General features: G+C 39.8%; 1 protein-coding gene across 2 annotated transcripts in view; it reads right to left on the bottom strand.

The window, feature by feature from the left end:
* Positions 1–7007, bottom strand: part of fat4 (FAT atypical cadherin 4) — a 99497-nt gene extending 92490 nt beyond the window's left edge. For both annotated transcript variants that reach the window (XM_025909968.1, XM_005467210.4), the window contains exon 1: positions 1377–7007. In XM_025909968.1, the coding sequence (XP_025765753.1) occupies positions 1377–6479 (5103 nt within the window). In that variant the 5' untranslated portion in view covers positions 6480–7007. The remainder of the gene's footprint in view (positions 1–1376) is intronic.
* Positions 7008–24636: the final 17629 nt, after the last annotated feature.

A 24636-nucleotide genomic window follows, 5' to 3' on the forward strand; every position in this document is an offset into this window, starting at 1 on the left:
TTCTCTCATTAGCCCGACAGCAGAGTCTGCAGGAAAGTAGATTGCCATCTTTGCTGCAGGCAAAGTGAGAGAACATTTGATATTCCCATTTGGCCTGGGCAAACTTTTAAGTTAACTCTGCTAACACGATTTTGCCAAGTAATCCTTGATTTCAATAGTATGTGAGTTTGTCTCCAAATAACAGATTGCTGTATTGGATTTCAGTTTCAATATGCGTCTTGGTTGAAAAGGCATCAATCTTGAACTGCTAATCTTAAACTCCTAAATCATTTTGTATCAGGCATTCTTAGAAATGCACTAACATGAAACACATTTTTTTTTTAAATATATGAGATATGTGTGTCATCGAGTCTGTAACAACATGGTATTTTAAGCCCTGGATAAAATTCCAAAAACATATATAGAATCACATTTGCTTTTAATTTGACTAGCGGCTAGGTATTAGTCACCCAAACTGGCCTTAGGGTTTCCACATGACACTTGAGAGAATTAACTCCATCTTCTTCAGAGAAAACCTAAAAACAGTGCATCGCATAATGCAAAGAAACTCAATGGACAGCTTAAGTTTCATTCTCTCTGCCCTGATCCTTTTACAAAGTCTTAAGAGGTCAACTAATTTTAATGGTCACTTATTGCCTGTGGAGCAGTTCCTGGTGGTATAAAGGCACCCAAAGACCACCCCAGTGCCAAAACAGCCTTAGGCCCACAGGCTCAAAGTAATACCAGCGCTGATGATGCATACCTGTACTGGAACACCGTATGAATGGCTCTCCTTTTCATTTCTGCTTCAGACACAAAAGAAACCATTGTGGGTCTTGAAATTGAGCAGCCTTGAATGAATTATGTCAACTGTGGGGAAATTAAAAAGTGGTCTTTCTTTCTTTGATTTGTGCAGTTCATAACCTGCTGATAAGAATATTTCAGTTCAGGAAAGCGCTAGAGGAGCTGGTGCAGAAGACATGCAATGCTCATTTCCTTTCCGTGACTCAAATATTGTAGGAGCCACACTCAAGATGAATTGTTATGGCTAGAATGCTTTGGAAACGAGAACAATAAAGTTATCATGCCAAAGAACAAGGCTTTCTTACTCGTGTCCAACAAAATTATGATTTAATACAATGCAAAGTGTGTAAAAAAAAAAAAAAAATTAATGCACACCCAAATGCAATTGGTGGCTCTGTTTTATGTGTGACTTGGACAGTCACCCACCCTCCAACTTTGCTTATTACATTTATTTAATCCAAATGTCTCTAACAAATGCCAGTGGGTGAGTTCATGCCCTTTTCCTGCCAAACAGATCAAATAGACCAATAGTGCAAAATATAAGCTGGCTTTCCAGTACCTGCAGAGAATAGAAAAGTCAGCAGTGTCCTTACCTCAGCACGCTGTGTTCTGGGCTGGCTGGCATCTGTCTCAATGGCGTACACATCCACCAGGTAGAGGTCAGACCCTTGTTCTCGATCCAACTCTGCAGCTGTCTGTATCACTCCTGTGTGTCGGCCGATGGTGAAAAGGCGACCCACAGCTTTTCCGCCGCTGCGCACCGCCACAATGAAATACTCCACTTTGGTTGCAGAGCCTCTAGGACTCGAGGCATCCAGGGAGATGACGTTGGTGCCCGGTGGCTGGCCCTCTTTGAGGATGGTGATGTATTTGGGTTGGGAGAAAACAGGTCCATCCACTCCTTGAAGGATGATGGTCAGCTCAGTTCTGGAGGTCTTGCGGTCAGTGCCGTGGTCCGTGGCTGACACTGTGAGGGTGTACATGAGTCGGGATGGAACCAGCTGGGACGCCAGGCGAATATCCCCGCTGTACCTGTCCATGATGAAAGTGTCCGAATCCCCTTCCACAAGCTCATACTCCACCTCCCCATTCGCACCATCGTCCGGGTCGAAGGCCACCACTGTGGTCAAGATGGAGCCGATGACTATGTTAGGCTCAGCCACAAGTGCATTCTGGGACACAAAAGTGGGAACATTATCATTAAGGTCCGTGACCCATATTGTTACATTTTTCAGGGCATAGCGACGAAATTCAACTGGAAATGCTTGGTCAGTGGCTTTGATTGTCAACTCAAAGAGATTTGAGAACTCTCTGTCAATTTCCTTGCTGGTGTATATAAGCCCAGTGCTTGGGTCAATGCTGAAGTGGTTTCCCCGTGGAATCTGCTGAACAATCGAGTACTGCAGCAGGCCGTTTATGTCTGCATCTGTGTCCTGAGCTGTAATGGTCATAACTGAGGCAGAGATAGGAAGATTTTCAGGGATGGATTTGAAAATGTCTCCAGGGGTAAATACGGGAGGGTTGTCATTAAAGTCCCTGACATGAATAACCACAGGAATGGATGAGGAGCGGGGAGGTCTGCCATTGTCCTTTGCAGTGATGTTGAGTTTGTAAAATGACTGCGTTTCAAAATCCAGCTTTTTAACCAAAAAAATGCTGCCAGTGTTAGGGCTGATGCTGAAAGTGCCATGGTTGTTTGTGGCTGTGATGCTGTACGTTATGTCTGCATTCTGACCTGAATCTGCATCGGTGCCGGTCACAGAGGCCACCAGTTCCCCTATCCTCATGTTCTCCAGGACGTCAACCGACAGTGAGGATTTAGGGAAGATGGGAGAGTTATCATTTTCATCCAAGATGCTAATGCTAAGCATACAAGAAGAGGATAAGGGCACAGCCCCAGCATCAACAGCTATGATTTTTAGTGAATATGAAGATGTAGATTCATAGTCAAGCTTTCCAACCAGGGTCACCTGTCCAGAGCTGCTATCGATTGTGAACTGGCCTTCCTCGTTGCCTTCAGCGATGTGATAGCGGAGCAGTCCATTTTTGTTTTCATCCACATCTGAGGCGGAGACCCGTAGCAGCTGTGTCATGTTTTGAGCTGATTCAGAGATGGAGGCCTGGAATATGTCTTTGGTGAACTTAGGCGGGTTGTCGTTGATGTCTTGTATGTAAACTTGCACTTTGGCCTGGTCTCTAAGGGGTTTGGGGAGACCCTGGTCTGACGAGACAACCACAAAACTGAACACAGCGGCGCCTCTTTGTCTCATGAGTGACTCCCGGTCCAACTGCAAAGTGCTCGTCAACTCCCCTGTGATGGCATTCAGCTCAAAGTTGGGCTGTGGAGTCTCAAATGTGTATCTGACCTCACTGTTTGGGCCAAAGTCCTTATCCTCAGCAAAAACCTGCCCAACAAGCGACCCTCTTTTCTGTTCTTCCTCAAAATGAAACACATAATTGGTGCTGTTAAAGAGAGGACGATTATCATTTACGTCATCTAGAATCACTGTTACATTTACAGTGGCACTCAGCGGCTCCACAGCCCTGTCTTTGGCTGTAACCACCAAGTTATATCTGTCCTGGATTTCTCTGTCCAGCTCCGCTTTGATGTACAACTGCCCGTCTGGAAAAATGCCAAACACATCACCTGTGTTCCCACCAGCGATGTCATACATAATCTCGCCATTGAGACCGGAGTCTTTGTCAGTGGCCTCCACTTTAAAAAAACGGCTGTTGACAGGCTCAGATTCCAGGATGATGACCTCGTATGAGAGCTGGTCAAATACAGGTGAGTTGTCGTTGACGTCGTATACGCTGACGATGAGGATGAGGCTGGAGGTGTGCTGAGGGACTCCCATGTCTGATGCACTGACTTCAATCTCATAGGAACTTGTCGTGATCTCCAGCGGCCCGGTCAGCGTGATGAGGCCATGCTTCTCATGAATATGAAACAGTCCTTTGGGGTTTTGTTTGAGGCTGTAGACCACCATGCCATTTGCACCTTCATCAGGATCTGAAGCTTTGGCCTGGAATATTACATGACCTGTGCTCCAGTTTTCCACTGCGCTCACATGCTCCACGGTGTGAATAAAATGAGGAGCATTATCATTTAAGTCCTTTACAGTTATGTTAACAAAGGCCTCTCCTGTGATCTCCCCAGCTCTGGCTACAACTTTAAGTTGATAAAAGCCCTGCTCCTCTCTGTCTATCTGGCTCAATGCTGTGATCTGACCTGCACTGTTGACATCAAAAAGCCCTCTCTGGTCTCCTGAGGTGATCAGATATGAAATGTTTGTATTTAAATCAACTGTGGTTGCTGACACTGTCCCTATAACTGTCCCAACACCTACATTTTCAAACATGACAAAGCTGTACACTTTCTGGCTGAACACTGGTGGATTATCCTGTGTGTCTATTACAGTTACAGTCACAATGGCCGGTGTGTGTGAGCGCAGGCCACTGCCATCTGCTGCTGTCACCTGCAACTGGTAAGCAGTTTTCTCCTCTCTATCCAGGGGCACCAGTGTGGTAATTTTGCCTGTATTGCTATTAATGCGAAATTTGGAAGAGTCTCCAGCTGTAATGAAATATTTGACTGTGCCATTCCTACCCAAATCGGGGTCTGTGGCTGAAACCGTGGTTACATAAGAACCAGAGGGCTCGTTCTCTTTCACATTTGCAAAATACTGTACAGGATAGAAAACTGGCCTATTGTCATTGATATCCCAAAGGGTGATATTGACTTTTCCTACAGAGTGCAAAGGGGGGCTGCCTGCATCTGCTGCCTGGATGTGGAGTAAGTAGGAGGCCTGATCCTCCCTGTCAAGCTCCACGGCTGTGCTTAATCGCCCTGACACGACATCCAGGCGAAACAGCTCCTGGACGCTGGCTGGAGTCTCTGCATCAAATGAAAACCGGATAGTTCCATTGGCCCCAAGGTCGTCATCTGAGGCAGAGAGCACCACCAGTTCTGTGCCGGCCGGAGCGTGCTCCACCAGTGAAACATGATAGGTGCTCTGTGTAAATGTAGGCACTTGGTCATTCACATCTGTGATGTTGACTATCAGTTTAGTGTAAGAAATCTTGGGCTGCAGCCCCTGGTCTTTGGCACTAATATTGAGCACAATTTCAGATGCTATTTCTCTATCCAGCAAAGCAGCACTGGTTACCAGACCACTATTTTCACTGATGGAGAACCAGCCCAAAGCATTTCCAGACACCAGGGAGTAGCGCAGGTTGGCATTCTGCCCAGAGTCACCATCTGTTGCAGAAACCCCTTTAATGTAGCTGCCTTTTGGTATATCTTCACTAATATCTACTCTGTACACCGTTTCCTGAAATATGGGTGGGTGATCATTGATATCATTCACAAAAATAACCAGACTAGCAAAAGAAGACCTGGCCATAGGTTTACCGTTGTCTGACACAGACACAGTCAAGTTGTATGAGGAAATTCTCTCTCTGTCTAACACACTGGCCACTTTGATCAGACTTAAATTGGGCACAGGAGACGTGTGCACTTCAAAGTGCCTCTGCTCGTTGCCTCCTAAGATTGAAACAGATATGTTACCATTAGCTGTAGAGGAGTCTGCATCTGAAACGGTAAGCAAAGCCACAACTGTGCCAATCTGTGCGTTTTCATCTACAGAGGCAAATTTAGAAGTAGTGGGAAAATAACGAAATTTCACAACAGGGTCATTATCATTCACATCTAAAAGTTTGATAGTGGCTTCTGTTCTGCCTGACAGAGAGGGCACCCCATTATCTACAGCATGAATAGTCAGAGAATATTCTTTTTTACTCTCATAATCCAAACTTTCTTTTATTATAATAGTACCTGCTTTGGGGTCAATTTGGAAAGGTGTCCCCTCATCTAAAAAGTACCTGATCTCGGCATTTGCTCCCTCATCCTGATCTGATGCTGTAATCTCCAGGATGCTTGAACCTACAGCTGCATCCTCAAAAACACTGGTTTGATACTGGTCCTGCTCAAAAATTGGGGGGTTGTCATTTATGTCTTGAATAGTGACGTTTACTTGCATGTAGCCAAACTTTTTCGGCTCTCCTTTGTCCTCGACTTCAATCAGGAGCTGGTAGAAGGGAGTAACTTCCCTATCCAAGCCTCCGGTTGAAACAAGGTGCAAGAATGCCCCCTCTCCACTAGGATTGACTGTAATATCCAAGCGGAATTTCCTCTGCTCGTTGCCTTTCACTATTCTGTACGTGGTGTGATCGACTCCGTTACTTCCTATGTCGGAATCTGTAGCAGTGTCCAGGATCACTTGCCTGCCGCTGCTGGCGTCCTCCTTAAAAGACACGACAATCGACGCGTCTGGAAACACCGGGGAGTTATCGTTAATATCCAAAACTACTATCCTGACCTCAGTAGGGTAGGTGGGATGGCTGGACAGCACCACAACGTTGATGACATCACTTTGCAAAACCTCTCTGTCAATCACAGATGAAGTGGAAATGACTCCCGTGGTGGCGTTAATTGCAAAAAGTTTGTGATTTTCGCTGAAGCGGTACGTGAAGCTGGGCTTGGTCCCTATCGTGCCCACATAGGTGCCAATGGGCTGTTCCTCTAGGACTTGAAACTCTTGACGGACTTGGCTGGATGCTGAGTACCGCGACAGAGTCCATAACATCAGTAGAATCAAATGAAGCCGGCCTGAGCCCATACCTGTGAGCGCCATGGTCAGTTAGCCAGTCCACCTTTCTCAGACAGAGTTCATGCCTATGATGCATCAACTTTACTGAGTTTGGACGAGTCACCAAATCATTGTATTCCAGAAAATGTGCAGACAAAACTCAACGAGAAACTCTTTCCAGACTTAGTCAGTGTGCCAAAGTGCTCCAGAAGTGTTATTTTATCCTGCGCACCGCGCCGCTTAATTGCAACAAAATCCTCTAAACGGAGAGAATGATTCCTGCAGATCAGGAAAGTCTCATTTCAATTCCTTAAATAGCATTTTCAAGAAGAAATCTGACAATCCCATGAAAGACAAAAGAAAATAAAAGTTCCCGACTCCTTGGAGATGCGTAAAAAAAGTTTATCCAAAGTTGGGGCGCAAGTCAGCGGTGTTAAGTGTATGCAGGCGAGTGAGCCTACGCACCGTCCCGTGGAATAACGGTGCAGACGCTTCAGTCATATTGTGCTGGAGTCCCAGTAAGTTAGAACAAAGCTGGAGTTCGCCAAACTCCCTCCCATCGCCAATCCCATTGGATAGCGGTGCTCCTGCCTGCCCGCCCACAGCCTTTCCTCCTCTATTGTGCAGTACAGCTCGCTGTCCCCGCTTGTGGAAGAAGACGTCAATCAAACACGACAGGTAACGATGCCCCAAGAGATCTTAATTGTCAAATAATATGAGACATATTATCTTTTCTGCAGAAAAAAAGAGAAAGTGATCACCACAGAAACTATTTATATAGAATATAAATGTATACAGTAAAGGCATAGTTTAACGAATTCTTTGCATAAAACGAGGTGAAATTCTTCAAAATAATCATTTTAAAACAATTCACGGCGTTGTAAAGTCCTCTTTGACGTGCTAGACCATATTTTCAGAATGGTATAAAAGATTTCAAATATAAAGATGGTGCACAAAACAATAAAGTCTGCACGAACTTAAAGAAATGTCGAAACTTCACAAGTTGCTTTGGAAGTAAATGCTTGAATTAAAATGACAACTCAGATGAATCATTATTAAATCACATATTGCATTTGAACTGCAGAGTGATATATAAGAAGAACTATTAACATACAAAAAATAATACTTATTTATATTATATATATTAAGGCCGCATTCTTTCGAAAGATGTTATAATTAAGAGTTTATTAGAGCTTTATTAGTAAGTTTTTTTTTCTTCACTGAATCATACTATCAAGTGAAATATTTGCATATAATGTAAGGTACAGCGAGCGTCCAAGTCATAGGTGAGTCGCTCCATCTAGTGGCCAAATTATGGTATTTCCGAACAAACTGTAACACTATAGTGAATACAGGACAAAGCCACTCCTGAAAAATATATAAAATAAGTACACAAATTGATTTTAATATTTAAGAAAGATGGTTGCAACACTTGAATTAATTCACTGTGGAAACCATGACTTACCTGTTCTTAAAATACATAAAAAATGCTCCAAAAATAAGAATATTAAAGCAAAATGTTCCATCTTCAATGACTCTGTGTTTAGAGAAATACAATTCAAATATTATAGACTGGTAATAATTATAGAATGGTTAAACAGCATTTGGATAAATTAAGGGTTACAAATAAGTAAATTAATGACAACATGAACAGCATATTATTTTATATTCATGAACCAGAACATTAATACTTATTTTGTAATTACTGGCAGATATGTGACTGGAAATGTGGTCATTCAAGAGGCAGGCTGTTGCTGTTTGTATAAAAACTGCACAAATAGAGTTTTTGCTGTGTAAGTTTATGTTACGTTACATTCAGTCACACCATAATTGCTCCATCAGTCTGGTGGGTGTCAAACATACGGCCCACAGGTCAGAACCAGCTCGCCAAAGGCGCCAGTGAGCCATCCTGTCTGGCTCAGTGGATTGCTTTGCAAAGTGTGAAAACTGCAGAGAAGGAGAGCACAATTTTTGATGTTTTTAAGAATGAATTGTGTCATGAGAGTGGTTTTCCAAACCATTAATGTCAGCACACCAAAGTAACATGGTTACACCATAGAGACAAGCCCATGTGTTTTCCTGGTTAGAGGGAGCAGAGTTGACAGACTGAATGGAGAAAAAGTGAGGCAAAATATTGAAATTGCATTTCTTATTTTTATTTCTTATTTTTATGGTCTATTTCCCTTCAGACCAAACTCGCATGTATGTCTCCCTGTACTGGGACTGGCTGTAGCTCAGGAGTCAGAGTAGATCATCTATTAATTGGAAGGCTGGTGGTTTGATTCCTGGCTGCTCCAGTCTGCATTCTAAACCATCCCTGGGGAGGATCCTGAACCCCTAGTTGTTCTCTGATGTTAGAAAGCACTTAGTGTTTGTATGACTGATATGAATGAGACATGTAATTTAAAGCCTTTTGAGTGCTCAGTTAAAGTAGAAAAGCACTATATAAAAATCAGTCAATTTATGTGGCCCGTATGCATAGTTTAAGAGAAGAAGATTGCCACCAATGTATATACATTGAGCAGTCTCGACATTAAAAGCAACCATTACTGTGAACACGTACACCAGTTGCTACCAAAATGGCTCACAAGCATGGAAACAGCACCTGTGTAAGTGGAGACTTTGGCATGGGTTGTGGGGTGGGGCCTACGGATGGGAATCGGGAACTGATTAAGTTCCCTTGGAATAGTTAGTCCGCTTGCCTTTGCTCTGCAATCAGCTTGTCCAGTTCTTGTGCCAGAGGAGGAAATAGTGTAACAGTCTACAGCAGGGACATAGACGCTAGTGTTACTTTATTTTTATTGCACAAAAAGATGAGAGCCCGATTGTGAAGTGCAAACTGCATCCTGGACAGAAACAATTGCATTATGCTGCTAACACAACTTCAACTCTTTGCAAGCATCTGCACCGACAGCTAGCCAAGAACCCAGAGTGATGTTAAAGCTGAGTGAATCCTTTAACATTAGTAGTAACAGTTAGCAGTTTAACAATTACTGTTATAGAAAAAGGGAGTATACAAGTGTACAAAGACAATTGCTTAAGACAATCAAAAAAAAAAAGTCTAACCTCCATTAATACTAATTGCATTTATTTAGGGAACAATTAAGAAAAAAATATTTAAATGGAATAAAGCATGATTGATCTGTCTAAATAGTTTCTGTGTGTTTACCTCTCATCATAAGGAATTTCCCATATTATCCCACAAAAAGATACTCTGCTCCACATTTAGTTTGTTGGGGTTTGGTCGCTCCAGCTTTGGTGGGATTGTACAGATAAACTGTAATTAGATGATTTCCTATACTTCAGTTAGTGGTTCTAATATTGTGGCTAACTTGCATATATCACATGTGCTGTGCTGTATATAAAAGCTTTATAGTCACTTCTGATATCTATCAGTGTTCACACTGTATGTTCAGTAACTGTATGACATAGATGATAGAAAACGTCAGTAAATGGAAAAAAAATCCAGCTTATTCCAATACTTTCAAAAAAATACAAAATAATTTTTGTAACCAATCCTACAAACAAACACTGTGTTTGCAGGGATTGATATTGTTCTATTTCCTAAATGTTTATAGCTTCTGGGAAGAGTTCAGGGTCCAATGAGTTCACCGAGAATTGGAACTGCAGCAGCTGTTCAAATTTCCATGCAGATGATCTGAGAAATGAAGTTTGTTGCTGAACTCTTGCACCACACTTCATATGTCCTCTGAAATAACATTACAGAGCATAATTACAACCCTCCTGGTTTTGAGAGACATAAATGTTTATTCAGGTTTGGTATTTGACAATTTGTGGCTTCCGTAATCAGGCCGCTGACTGCCTGGACGCTAAGTAGGACATGAGTCAACAAATGTAATTGAATTACAGAGTGGGCTGGACTGGCGGTTGCTGCTCAGACTGTATAGCCTGACAGAGATTTAATGTTTCGGTAGCAGACGGGCAGCATCAAAGTAGATTACTTCCTCACGGGAGATGTTTAGCTAACCTGATTACACCAGCTAAGCCAGGAGCTTGCAGGATGCTTTTGATAGAAATATCAAGTTGTTGTTACGTTTGAGCTAATTCCCTTATACTGACTGATGGGTTTCTTATGCGCCGTCACTGATCCGAGGCCTAATTTTGACGTTAAAGTGAACCACATGCAAATACAGTAGCAAAGTGAAAGCTGAGGTGCCTTCTGTAGCGGCCTGTTCAACACTGTCTAAAGCTGGCTGCTTAACTTTGTATCCTGCCATCATATCGTATTAAGATTAAAAAGAAGATATGACTGGGTTCTTTTGAACATATTCTCTGAATTTTCTTTATGGCACCATACTCATCTGCTTATGTTATTTATCTTAAGGTTTTTGCCTTGTGGCTGTCAGATGCTTTGGTCGAATGAAAGATACATTTGCATGAATTTTTCAGACATGGTTAAATTGCAGTATGTATTAATATTTTAACCAAAACAAGTGAACTAGTCTTCTCAAGTGTCAGTCTCAAGTCATCATAAATGGGGACAGTTGTGTCAGGAGGAGCATTGGGCTCTAATATGCAGATTAATCTGATGTGGTGGCGCCATAAGGGAAAAAAAGGGCAGCAGAAATTAACTACATACTTTTTTTTATCCAAAACCAACACATAAATGTGCCTAGTTTTAGTAAATCTGACCATTTTTCATCTATCCATCCATTGATCCATCCATCCAGTTTAAAGCAAGAAAGTCCTGGGTTTGAATCCAACATCTGGGGTTCGCCACCTAGGGTTTTTCCAATGCTTACAATGGGCCTTTGAACAGGGTCTATGCACTTAATCACAACTGGAATATTAAAGGCAATATGTATATATTACCTTATATGAGATAAATCTATCCCTCCTCCAATATTGGAATTTTTAGTCAATGATATGTGAAATGTTTATTATGCTTGAGTAAAGTAAACCATAAATAACAAAACTGGTTAAGCATAATTGATTTGAAAGGTGATGATTATTCCATATGGCTTATCCAGGTTTTTTTTTTCCAGTTTAATGACCTCTGTGGTAAGGTCTGCATGGATTAAGTAATTTTTTTCTGAATGTACTGAATCCAAAGAGAAACAATCAGGACAAAGCTGAATCAAACAATTGATCAGACTTGGAAAAATATTGGCATTCCAAAAAATAAAAATCTTCAGGATCTCCTTTAGCGCCCTCAGTCAAACAGCAAATTGTGTCTTTGTGCTCAGCATTTGTACTATGGTGACATTAAAAGAAAGAAATAGACAAGACACAACACATGAATGAAGGTCGCTTTTCGTCATATCTTAATGAAAACCAGCTATACCGTTTAGTAAGCAGTTCTCTCCTGAATGTTTTCCAACATAAAGTAGAGCCTTATAAACTATTTGTGGGCCAATGCTCTGCTTGGGGAAATCAGCACATGCGCAGGGCAAGTTAAGCCATGCAGGGATCAAATCACCAGTTCTACTAGTTCAATTCTACAAAAATCTGGTATCTGCCGTTTTGTGATCATAATTACACATAAAATGATGAGCGCTTATGGAGTGTTTAATTTTTTTTTCTGATGCCTTGTAGATAGCTGCATGCAAAATAAGTCTGGGAGAAAGATAAAATAAAAGTGAAATGAAATTATACTTGGCACTGTTGTTAGCCAAACATTTAGCTCAGGCAGGCAGATGTCAGAAAAGTGAAATCCCCTCAATAAGATTACTTCAGACGTTCAAAGGCTGTTTCCTTCACTCTTAAAAAAGCTCAGTGCAACTACAGTGCCTACTCTCATAAAATCTATCAACATATTGTAAAGTCAAAGCCCGGTCATAAAGATCAAACGCAGGCATCAGTGAGAAGATGAAGGGCTGCTGTAATCCAAAGCAGCCATTCACGCACTACGTCGTGTCTCCTGTGAAGGGTACAGAAACGGGATGTGACCTGGATGAACTGACGCAAAAAACGCAATCGAGTTTGAACTCCAGTTAATTTAAAAATTAGGACAGATAATGGAATGCTAATCATCATCTTTTCATTCACCGACACTTGATTGCAGCCCTTTGGGTCAGTCATGTCTCATCCTTACTGAAATGTAGAGAAACCAGGTTGAAGAGGGAAGTAAAATAGTACTTTTTTTTTTTTTAAACAAGCAAATCATTGCTTTCGGTCGCAGGCAACAGGGGTTGGAGTTGAATAGGCTCTTAAAAAGCGAGCTACAAAAAGGTTATTGTATGCCTCGGGGAAACCAGAGCCAGCAAAACAACACTGCCTTCTTTTCTAATAACAAGTGTGTGAAACGGCCAAGCATTAATGCTGACAGCGGATCTATTGCATGTCTGTAGTTGTTTAACATGCTTCTGGGTTTTAAATTGTCGTCCTGGTTTTCTGCTAGTTTTCCCACTAACTTCTTGTTGCTGAGTCTAATGTGAGGGCCTGCTGTTTCCTCGCATGCTCACTTCATCCCATTTTCCATCTCCCTTATTTGCTCGTCAAGAAGAAATATCAGGAAGAGGAAATAAATGGGTAGTTAGAAATGAGATGTCATTTTCACCAGCATTTGCCAAATGAACCAAAATGTCTCGTTGTGGGGTGAAGGACTGTACACGGCAGTGTACCTCACTGATGAAGTATGCAGGAGGTTTTTTCAATATTTTCATACCAGATTAATCAGATGGGGAAAGCGTGGGTTAATGATATATGCTGGAGTTTAAGAAATACAGGTAACTCCCTAATAATGCAGCTTGTAAGAAAATTAAGATTTATTGCATGTGTGGTTTTCACAGTGCTAAAGAACTATAGGAAATTTACCTAAGATAGGGTGACCAGCCGTCCTCGCTTTGCACTTGTTGACTTGTAAAAGCCTATATGACATTTTTTATTTCACCATTCATTAACTGCACATAGAAGGCATCGTTTAAATATATTAAAATTTTCTTTAAGCAATCAGTATTATTAAAGTTCTTCATGACTGGGCCAAGTGTCCTCTTTTTTGGAAATGAAAATATGGTCAGCCTACCTAAGAGCTAAACTTTATCACATAACTTCAGTGGCAGACCTCAGTAATGCACCTTTTTGTTAGTCTTTTCATGAAATAAAAGAAGCTACCACCAGTCCACTTGCCTCTTGCTCTTCACTCATACTCTTAAGTTGCACCTTATGCTGGAAACCAACTACATATCCTTATTTTGTCTTTTTAACCTATAAAATAAATTTTTTATTGCCACTTGGGGGTCATAAAAATCAAAACTGTGAGCAAAACTTGGCAAACAGTAGCTTATTTATGCATCTAGTTGTTATGGAGCAATATAGTGGCTCAATTTTAGTTACGTTTCTGGCAAACTGGTGAATGCAAGTCAAACATCCACACTCTTTTAGCTCTGTTTTTGCCCTCTATCAACTAGATCTTTAGCTGCTAAGCTAGAACCACTTTGTTGGTACTTGACTGATGCAGATCTGCTTTGGTGCTTCTTGAGCACCAATCTAATAACAGAAGTTTGGATAAGTTCTGTGGGAAGAAAACCATAGCAGACAGAATCTAATGACTGCATCTCAGCATGAAATCTGTGAATGTCATGCAGTAGCCATTGACGTCAAAGGCTGCAACCTAATTCCAAGCTGGTGCCAGCTTTTTCGGAAAGCCACCAATCTTTCTGGTGGAAATGCATGGGGGTGGTTGAAGCTAGGATAATACTAGAAAAACAGTAGCTGGTGCCTGTGACATAATCAAAATTCATATTAATTGCTTACGTTCAGACTCCAACCAGAACCTAAATTATGTGAAATGACAACTCTAAATGTTGTTGCTGTGGGAAAATGATTTAACTAGATTTAGGTGCTGGGCAACCTTGCTTTTGCTTTCTTTTGTATCCATCACAGTACGAGTGTATGTGAATGCTATGGAAAGAACCTACATAGAGAAAAAGCGCTTGTATGAAGGGGTGTGAATGGGTGAGTGAGGCAAGTTGTATAGAGTGCTTTGAGTGCTCAGGTAGAGTAGAAAAGCATTATATAAGAGCCAGTCCATTTACCCTTACTTGCAATCGATTGCAGAATGAAAAAAATGTCATACAATCACCAAACAACCGTGATTTTTTCCTAGTTGCAAGGAGGTTGCCATTTTACTCCAGTGTGACTGAGCCATTAGGCATGGAGAAGTATATGTTTACAGCAATATGAGTCAGGTGAAAATGAATAAAAAAGATCAACCTATTCTAAATTCTACATCCGTATTCTTCTATAGGAATAGTAACTTTGGTTTCCAGGAGCTAATTTAATGCTATACTACTTGGACTTCCTCTTCATATCATTAGTGTTAGACAGATGAAACATTACTGGGGTTTACATATAGTGTTACCTCTAGTGGATTTTAGCTTTTTATATGTACATTTTAAATTTAGCATCTGTACACCATCACTCTTAAAGTTTTTGCATATTAGTGTAACTTTGGACCTCGTAATGAATTTTACACTCAACAGCAGTTGGAATCCACTCCACATCTTTCATTTGTTTAATTTTTTTTATTGAGTATGACCTCAACTGGCCAAGGAACTGCTTATTAGTCAATAGCCCAATTACATATGGGGCACTGGAAATGGGAGACTGTGTAAAAAATGGCTGCAATACCTAAACAGCTGATAGAGTACTTTTGTCTAACACCTTGAAATAAAGCTGAAAGTCTCCACGCCAGTCCTAACTGCCTGATTTAAAATGCACTATGGCAGCATACAGAGGCAAAAAATGTAGCCAGTGTCCACAACCTCATGTCCCTAACTGTAAAATGAAAATCTCAGCTGTCATTTTTTGGTCCTAATGTTTTTGTATTGGTTTGGATTTGACCATACCACAATCAAACAGGATAATGTCACTTCATTCCTTAGATTTAGAGATCCGCACTGCTTTAAATTATAATTACCATAATGCAAGATTACTAGTATATGTACAATGATGCTTAAAATGATTATATTTAAAAATTTTGATGTACACAATTATAGACAAATGTCCAGGATAGACTTTAAGAGTCTTATTGCATTCTGTTTTTGATTCATAGTAAAAAAAAGCAACATACAGATGTTCAGGTAACAATTAAAATCTGTCACAAATCTACACAGCCGATACCTCTCAGCCAAATAAAGCAAGACCATGTAAAGAAAATAAATACTGCAGGGAATATCTGCCATTCTACATGCAATGCCACAGCTGACCTACAGGGGTCAATGCTGCATCATTAAAAAGTCATCTTTGATCAGTACCCCCGAGCTCCAGTGAGACAGTGCAAGTTTTTAACCCCCACCCCCATCAAGAAAAAAAGGGGAAACTAAAAACTGTTTATTCCTCAGGACACAGGCCTGTTTATAGCCGAGTTATGTTAATGGAAATATGGAAAAACCAGAATATTTTTATGGGAGTCCAGAGGGGAATTGGCCAGTTCTCTGCCTTTTCATCTCACAAACCACAAATAGGAATGCCAAAATAACACACCACTGGCACAGAAGCCATAAATTTCATTCATTAATTGCTTCGGTTATTTGTAAGACAACAAAGAGATTGCATGTGTGTGTATAATGCAAACATTGGCAAGATAATCAGACATTTATATGCTTAATGAACTATCACATATTTTTTACACTAGAGGGGTCACTGATATTTGACTAATTTTGAGAAAATGCTGAAACCAACATAAAGCCATGAGAAGTACCAATTCAAATGCATTTTAGTTGACTTCTGTAGTCTGTAGCTAAAATCTGTGTGATTTATTTAAAACTTCAAATACCTTGCCACCTTGGCTGTACCTGTTATTATGCAGTATTTCCAGGCACAGATTATCAGATGCAGGTTACACAAAGCAACCAATTTAAATTAACTGAAGTCATTTAAATAACAATCTGACCTTTGATAGGTTCAGATGGGGATCATGCAGTGAGGTAGCTTTCCTATACAAACACTGCAAATTGCTTTGCTGTGCAGATGATCCTGAGCGGAGATAAGAAAAATGAAGACGACTGCTCCTTGATTCCTTTGAAACTGATATGAAACTGTACACTGACTGAGGCTGCAGAGGAGTGAGGCGGACAGTGACAAATCACAGCGAGTGGAGTGTGCTGCTGTTCATTAGACCCCTTATTCCATTTCACACTCGCACTGGGCCCTGTTTTTTTGGACGCCCTTTTGAAGTGCTGGGTTAGAGATTTTGCATTCGCCCTGAACATGGTTGAAAGACAACTTTAAACATGACAAAGATTTAAATGTGCTGCTCCCTTTTTGGTTAAGAGTTTAAGATCTGTTGGTGTGCTTCACTTAATACTATTAAATGTAAGTGTGAAGGATTAAAGATGATGCTGTATAGGATAGCTGGCACTTAAAGCACATCATTGGCTGAGTCTTACAGGTTGGCTTATCCAACATACTTTACTAGGATATTAAAAAGAAGCTCCTGTCAATGGTTATGAAACACTGTTCAATGGAAAGCTACACCTCCTGGATGGGAAAACTAGCTAATGCTAATCTGCAAACAAGACCTCACCAGAATACTGACATAACTATCCAGGATTGTGATAAATGTTAGGTGTGAAGACAGTTGATTTAATGTTTTCTGTGGGGTTTTTTTTTTTATATCAGTGTAGATGACCCCGAATCCTCCCTCAGTTATGCTGCAATCGGTCTAGGCTGCTGGGGGATTCCCATGATGCATTGAGTATTTCTTCTTCAGTCACTTTTCTCACACACTATGTGTAATAGACCTCTCTGCACTGAATCATACTTGTTATTAATCTCTGGCTCTCTTCCACAGCATGTCTTTTATCCTGTCTCACAACAACTGCTCATGGCAGATGGCCCCGCCCCTCTCTGAGCCTGGTTCTGCCGGAGGCTTCTTCCCGTTAAAAGGGAGTTTTTCCTTCCCACTGTCGCCAAAGTGCTTACCCATAAGGGTCATATGATTGTTGGGTTTTTTCTCTGTATGTATTATTGTGGGGTCTATCTTACAATAAAAGGCTCCTTGAGGCGACTGATGTTGTGATTTGGCGCTGTATAGATAAAATTGAATTGAACTGAATGTTGCATAAGCTATAGCTTCAACCTACACCCTTTCAGTTTGTCATTTGTTTTTATCATTGAATTTCTTGTAATATAAATGAACTGAATAAAGATACAGATAAAGGATAAAATTGTCATGTATACATTTAGCAAACTACTGTTTTTCCTCCATCAAAACTCTCCACTGGTATCTGTAAAACCAAACCCCGATTTTCCTTTGTGATAAAGTTTCCCAGAAAATCTTTTAAGTAAAGACATTTCTAATTTCTGCAGAAACATTTTTTCCCAGTTTGAAAGTTCCAGGATTAAAATCCCCAAATCTATAATAATGTAAAGTAATAATTAGTATCTATTTGTGCTTCTTGGTAAGATTTGAGCTCAATCTATAACTGCTATAAAAACATCTTATAGATGTTTATATATAGAGTATAGCTTTCCTGATTTTCTGATGTCAGCACAGTCTCATTGTTATGAGAAGTAACATTTTAATTCTTGTGTAGAAGTTTGGTCATGTTAGTGAGCAGAAGTGCTTCTTCATAGACCTGTTAAAACAGCATAAAACTTGAACGTAACTTCCACGTTGAAAAAATGAAATGAAATGTAAAATTTCCTAAATGTTTATTTCAAAATCTCATTGACTAACAAAAAATGAAGATTTATGTCTATGTACACATAATTTTAAGTTACTATTTCATGAAAAGTTCAGCATAGGGTAACACTGAGCCATATGGTAAACATAGTAATCTGTTTGCTACATCAGAACATCCCATGTCCACTATTCTCATTTCTCACCTCACTGTGTGTTCATCCTGTCTGAATTACCAAATATAAATACTGCCACATTTTCCACTTGTGGGTGTTTTTAATCTTTCTGCTAATCTGAGGTGTTAAAGATATACCTCACAGTACAAGAAATAGCTCCCTTGTCACAATTCAAAACCTGAAATGACGGTACTTTGTATCTCCTCAGCAGGGTGCCGTTTTCTGAAGCCATGGAAATATGTTAGTTGCAGGAAACCATACTTAGAAAGGTTTATGGTGTTGGCTTAATGAGTGGCACAGTAGGTTTGTTCACAGACTGGTGGCATCTTGGGTTTAGCACTAGTTGATAATCCTTCCAAATGCTCAGGTAATTCACTTGAGTCTGGCCCGATTGCTTTGTCATCTGAGCTCATATTTGAATTATCCCCGCTGCTCAGCAAGAATCAATGACTAGTATGTGATCTAGATTTCAGATAACACTGTTGCACTGGGCTTACATACTAAAAGGAGTTTTATTATGAAAGTATCCAGACTGTAAGGCACAAAAGCAATTTCGCTAATTAGATTTTAACACTAGACTTGATGACTCGATTGCATCATAGAAGCTTACATGAGGATTACAGCTAAACCTTTTCCTACTGTTACATCATCAAACACTAATTGTTACACAAGAATGTGCTGTCAGTAGTGATACTGTGCATGAGTTTAAGTCGTGTTTGGATTTTACTTTCATAATTCTGATTTGTGTGTTTAACCTTTGAAGAATAAGAACAGTATACAGAACTTAATCATCTTTGAATGGAAAAGAAAACTACCCGACAGCATATAAAATAATGAACATACCTCAGCCAATGTTACAATTTTGTCTATATGTGAATAAAAATCATAATAAAACATGTTGCTGCTGGAGTTGATTACAAAGATGTTGTGGTCCATTAAAAGAAAATAATGAGGGAAAACAGGATTAAATCCATAAACTAGAGGGGAACATGTTAGTTAGTAACACAGACTGTATGGATGTGGCCACAATGCCATTACCCTTTGCTTTATGGACTCATTTTGAAGCCTCAAATTTGCAAATTACCTTGTTGTTTTTTATGCTTTTTTAAACCAAATGCAATGATCAAGTTGGAGATCTGACTGAGAAACTGAGGACAGTGAACGCTATGATATCCCAATAGCAACAAATCACTCTTTTAAAATGAGCATCATGTTGTATTAAAGACTGAAATAGCAATTGTTTTCTGAAGTCAGGGATCCAGACATTTTTATGCTGTGGCTTTACTTATTTCATTATTTTTTACAACTACTGCTTCCCATGAAAGAAAGCAAAAATGCAGGTTTAAAAATGTACTCACTGGCTTTACTTCCTAGATCCAGATGATCAGATTAAGATTATCCTCTATAAGTTGTATCCATGTGTTTCTTTTCACCTGAAGACTCTAATTCCAATACGCCGAGCGTAATGTCTGGATGAGCAACAAACTTCAAAAGGGGGACGTGTTGCTTGCCTCACTTTGTCTGTTTAATTAGAAAAAAAAGGTAATTGATGTGCACACTTAAAATTGCATAAACACATTAAGTCTACAAAACAGAGGTTATAAACTAAGGTGCACAGCAGGAAACCCAATGAAGTGAATTTACATTTAAAAGAGTGCTGCAAGAGAAAAGCTCATATATAATTAATACATTTTCACATTGGGTCACCAAAAAGGATACACAAATATGCATAATTACAACAATTGTTGTGGTTAAATTAAAAAAGTTCAGACAATACTTCTTAGCATGTCTTAGCACCGTATTCCAGGCAGGAGAGATACTAAAGTGCACAAGTAGAATAATGAACTCACCACACATTGGGACAGATGAAGTTGCAACCCTGTGAGTCTGGAATTTCTCAACATGTCCATTTGTTTTGCAATTTTCCACTGAGATCATTCACAACCTGATAAATGACCTCTTTTTTAGCTCCAAAGAGACGTGTGGGGTATTTCCCAAGCTCTGGCTCGCAACTGCTTAGGAATCAAAGCCATTTTTATATACAGGCCCCATTTTCAGAGGCTCAAAGGTAAATAGACAACTGACTAACAAGTAGTTTCAAATGTGTGGAACTAATTTTCACTGGAAAACTCAATATGATGTCCAAAGAGATGTTGCAAGTGGAGGAGGCCACTGTTAGGCTGAAAAAACAAAACAACCCATCAGAATGAAGAAAAACTTTACAACTGATAAAATCAACAAGATGGTGCGTTTTTGTTCGGTAATGTCATAAAGTGGATGATCACAGATTGTTTCCTTGGTTATGAAAAACTCTTCACAGCATCTAGACAAGTCAAGAAAACTCTTGAGGAGGTTTATGACTGTCATCAATGGAAATACAGAGGATTTACAAACCACTGGTTATACTCAAAAACAGGAAGGTTAGGGTTTGCCATAAAATATTTAAAAGAGCCTTAAAAACTGTTAATTTGTAACAAAGTAAAATTGTATCAGAATGATGGGAAGAGAAAAAGAGGAAACCATGATGATGGAGGAAAAAGCTCATGATCTGAAGCACATCGGTCATCTTCGGTCCAACAGTGTAGAAGCTGTGTTATGGCACAGACATGGAACCAGGCCAGTACTGCTGATGTGACTGCCAACAGAAGTAGCATGATTATTTCTGTGATGTACGGGATTATATAGAGACCCAGAAATAAACAGCAACTGAAGGTGGCTCCAAACATTCCAAGGGAGGAAACGGAGCATTTGGTGATATTCATGGGTTCTCAACATTCATTGACCACAAACGACTTTCATTCATTTCATTTAAAATGTATGTTTGTCCAATTAATTTGTGTCTCTGACAATTGGAGGCTTTATATAGAAAAACGACAACACAGTTAACAGAAAACTTCTGTTAAACCCTCTGAATAAAACCTGTACCTTTTTTAAAAATGCTAAACCGTGAGACTTAATTTCACTTGTAAAGGTACACCAGTATAGCATTGTGAGCTCTGCATTCTGAACTGGGAAAGTGACCTTATTCAATTAATATCAACTACTAATGCCCATTCTGCGAATACCCATCACCTTGTATCTCTGGTTTGGTCACCACCACCAACCCCTAAGGAAACACTTGGTTCTTTAATAGTTAAATGTTCCAATGTCTTCACAACCACACAGTGTACAATGAGATTTTAAGACAATAAGATTTTCAGCTTTTTGCAGAAAACAGATGTTTCAGGAAAGCAGCTGAGAAACCCAAATTTAGTAGATCAGTGAAAATCTCAAAAATTAAATTAAAGAGGCTAAAACTGTGCAGATGGGTGTTAATGCAATAATGTTTGTTTACAGCTTTAAGGAGGCTGAAAACACTTTACATACTTTACATAGTTAGAGAGATGCTTTAGAAATTGTGCACCCATTATCTATTTATTCAGATGTGAAGCATGCATCTCTGTATAGTAAGTATGTTATCCTTTGTGGCCATGTGAGAGCTGTGTATCACACTCACATGAAAGCCTGAGGCTGTCCCAGGAGAAGTGTGTAAATCTCTTACTGTACATTCAGCCACCTTTTTATAATGACTTCTCCAGTTCTATTATTACCAAGGCATAGATTTCATGTTTGTCAAGGCAGAAAATAATAGCTCTGAAAGTGTTACATTCCTCTATGAAAAATGTGAAAAAGAAAAGCTCAGCTAAAATGTGCTGACTGTGGGCCAGTGCACACTGTACCTCCCACAAAGAAGAGGGGATCCCGTGATTTGTATGCCTCCAACCACTGATCACATATCGTGAATGGTGTCGCGATGGGGTAAAAGGGAGCAGGGGTACAGATGGATCCCTGAGGCACCTCCATTAAGCAAAGTTTAACAAGGTAAGCATTTCTTGTGTTACACTGGTGTCAAATGCACTGCTGCCTGTAAAGTGCCTAGGGATACATTTTTCAAGTGCGAATACAAAAGGTACAATAAGACTTTGGCCTTCAGCCATATGGGAAAATAGTTGAATGAGAAGAAAATCTATTTATAACATCACATTTGCCATGCTCAGTAGAAACCAAAATAAACGTCCGTCTGTATGATAAGCTAGAAACAACTTTGGAAAGAAAGGTCTATTTAGCCAGCTTGAAAGGGAAATGGGGGACTCATTAGCCATCAGGAAGCTGGTCCTGAACATTGGCAAGCTCCTGCAGAGAGTTCCAGAGAGGCTAGGAGATGTCCTGTAATTTCCAACCCGGAGCTAATCTGTACAGCATGCTGTGTGGTGAGATTGCGATTTCTACTCGGGGCGGATGGCGTGGTGGCGGTGGTGTTGGTGGTGCTGGGAGGGGGGGGATGATGGATTTGTTGCATTTGAACTCCCTCATGTCTTCCTTGTCACGTCTGTAATTAAATATGTGCTCCCTGGGAGACAGAGGGGTACCGAGTAATAAAAAGCAAGCTTTGTAAGCGTCCCTCTCTCTCTTTCTCTCTCTTTTGATGTTTTAGTTTGTGTTTGTTGGCATAGTGACAACCCCCAAGACATGCCTTACATGCAGTTTTAATGCTTGTAAAAGAAAATCTCAATATCAGCCAAGACCCGTATCTGCTCATACCTCGCTATGAGCTTACAGTCAGCTGAAGAATGCGGTATAATGTTAATTAAATGGCTGTAACACACATTTCCTTTCATATAGCCTAAGAGGAAAAAATAAATGGAGGTATTTTCTGTATTTACAGCATTTTTTCCACTTTTTTCTCTTGTGGTAAATATGAGGTTTGAAACTGCAGACCAGAGATTGCTCAGGGGTCATTAAAGCATAGTACTGTAAAACAACAACAACAAAAACTGGCAGTCACACTCTGTCTGTTATATTTTATAGCCACTATTTAAATTTTCTTTGTTAGTCTGTTTTGGGATTCACCATTGGATTTGTTTTTGTCCAACTGGAAGTTCAAAGAGTTCAAAATTTCTGACTTTCAACTGTCAACGGATCAATTTTTATAAAGTTGGTATTTACTTTAATTTCCTGCTCTGAATAATCACAAAAGTTATCAGTTTTAACAGGTGTTCTTGAAATCCTATTCTGGCAAGAACATTGGGATAGAAAGAAAATGTTCTATGTGAATCATATCCTAAGAACACAAGCTTGATTTTTTTAATTAACCAAAGTTACTGATCTAACTCATGGATGTTTTTTAGGGAGGATAATTTGTTTTAAAGGGAAGGTGTAGAGCCAAAGATACTGTGTAAGATGAGAGGTACATGGAAAAAAAGAGAAGAAAAAAGCATGTAGGAAGTTAGTTGTTGTTTGGTCCACTTATCAGCACAATCAGCTGTTTCAACAGCAGCTGCAACCCGTAGTACATGGAGCAATCAAGGCAGGCTAACCCCCTTAGTGCATAATTGCTGCAATTTGTGTAAGAAGTCAGACTCATAATTCGGTATCAAAAATCTGAACACATGTATGTGATACTAGCCTAGTCTAACAGCTGTTTGTGAGGTCATTACAAAAATCAGTCTACTGTTTAGTGTGGACGCGTTATCACTGCCTTTTTCATGTCACTGAGCACGAGTTATTAAGTAATGGAGTTCAATAGGAAGTATATTTCATGTCAGGAATATGTGAAATGTACCATGTGTATATCACCATGACAAAAGAAAAAAAACTTCATGCTTCAATCATATCAGGGCAAAAAGAGGTTGGATCAAAATTATTGCAACCATGTGCAATGAACTTGCAATCTCATTGGACGAGGTCTGCAACCACTCACAGTTGTTGTGGTCTTTCAAAATGGTGATAAAGACAGAGTCTTTAATTTGGGAAGGAGTTGAGTTGCAGAGTCATTACAATGTGTTAGCAATCACAGCATGATCACGGAAAGGATTCCCTCTGCCACAACCCCTCTAACCTCTTTTTGGCCTTTTTAAAAGTGGAAAATATGAATTTTGTGATGAATAAAGAATAAAAAAAAGAATGCCTTTATTTGCAAATCTCATAAACTCACATTTTAGTCACACTGGAACATAGAAAATACATTACATATTTAAATGGAGAAATTTGTTCTAAGTGACATATCTCAGAAAAGCTGGAACTTTTCTTTGGGAAGTTGAAAAATGTTTGCCGTGTTTATCTCTGTGTAACATCCCCACTTCTTTTAGTAACATTCCTGACAACTGAGGAGAACAGCTGCTGGACTATTGGGAGAGAAAAGTTGTCCTATTTTTGTCTGATGTAGGCTTGTAGCTGCTCAGCAGTCCTGGGTCTTTGTTGTGTTTTTCATTTTCATTTCACGATGTGTCAAATGTTTCCAGCTGGTGAAAGGTCTTGTCTGCAGACCTCCAAAGCTATGCTGTTCTAATTGCTGCAGGATACAATAGTATGCAGCTTAAAATATTCAAGACTTTGCCTCAAAAAGACGTCATCGGATAGGAGCATATGTTGGAAAGAGTAATTAGACGTATTTTTTTTT

The sequence above is a fragment of the Oreochromis niloticus genome, linkage group LG2, assembly GCF_001858045.2.
Source record: "Oreochromis niloticus isolate F11D_XX linkage group LG2, O_niloticus_UMD_NMBU, whole genome shotgun sequence".
Taxonomy (NCBI): domain Eukaryota; kingdom Metazoa; phylum Chordata; class Actinopteri; order Cichliformes; family Cichlidae; genus Oreochromis; species Oreochromis niloticus.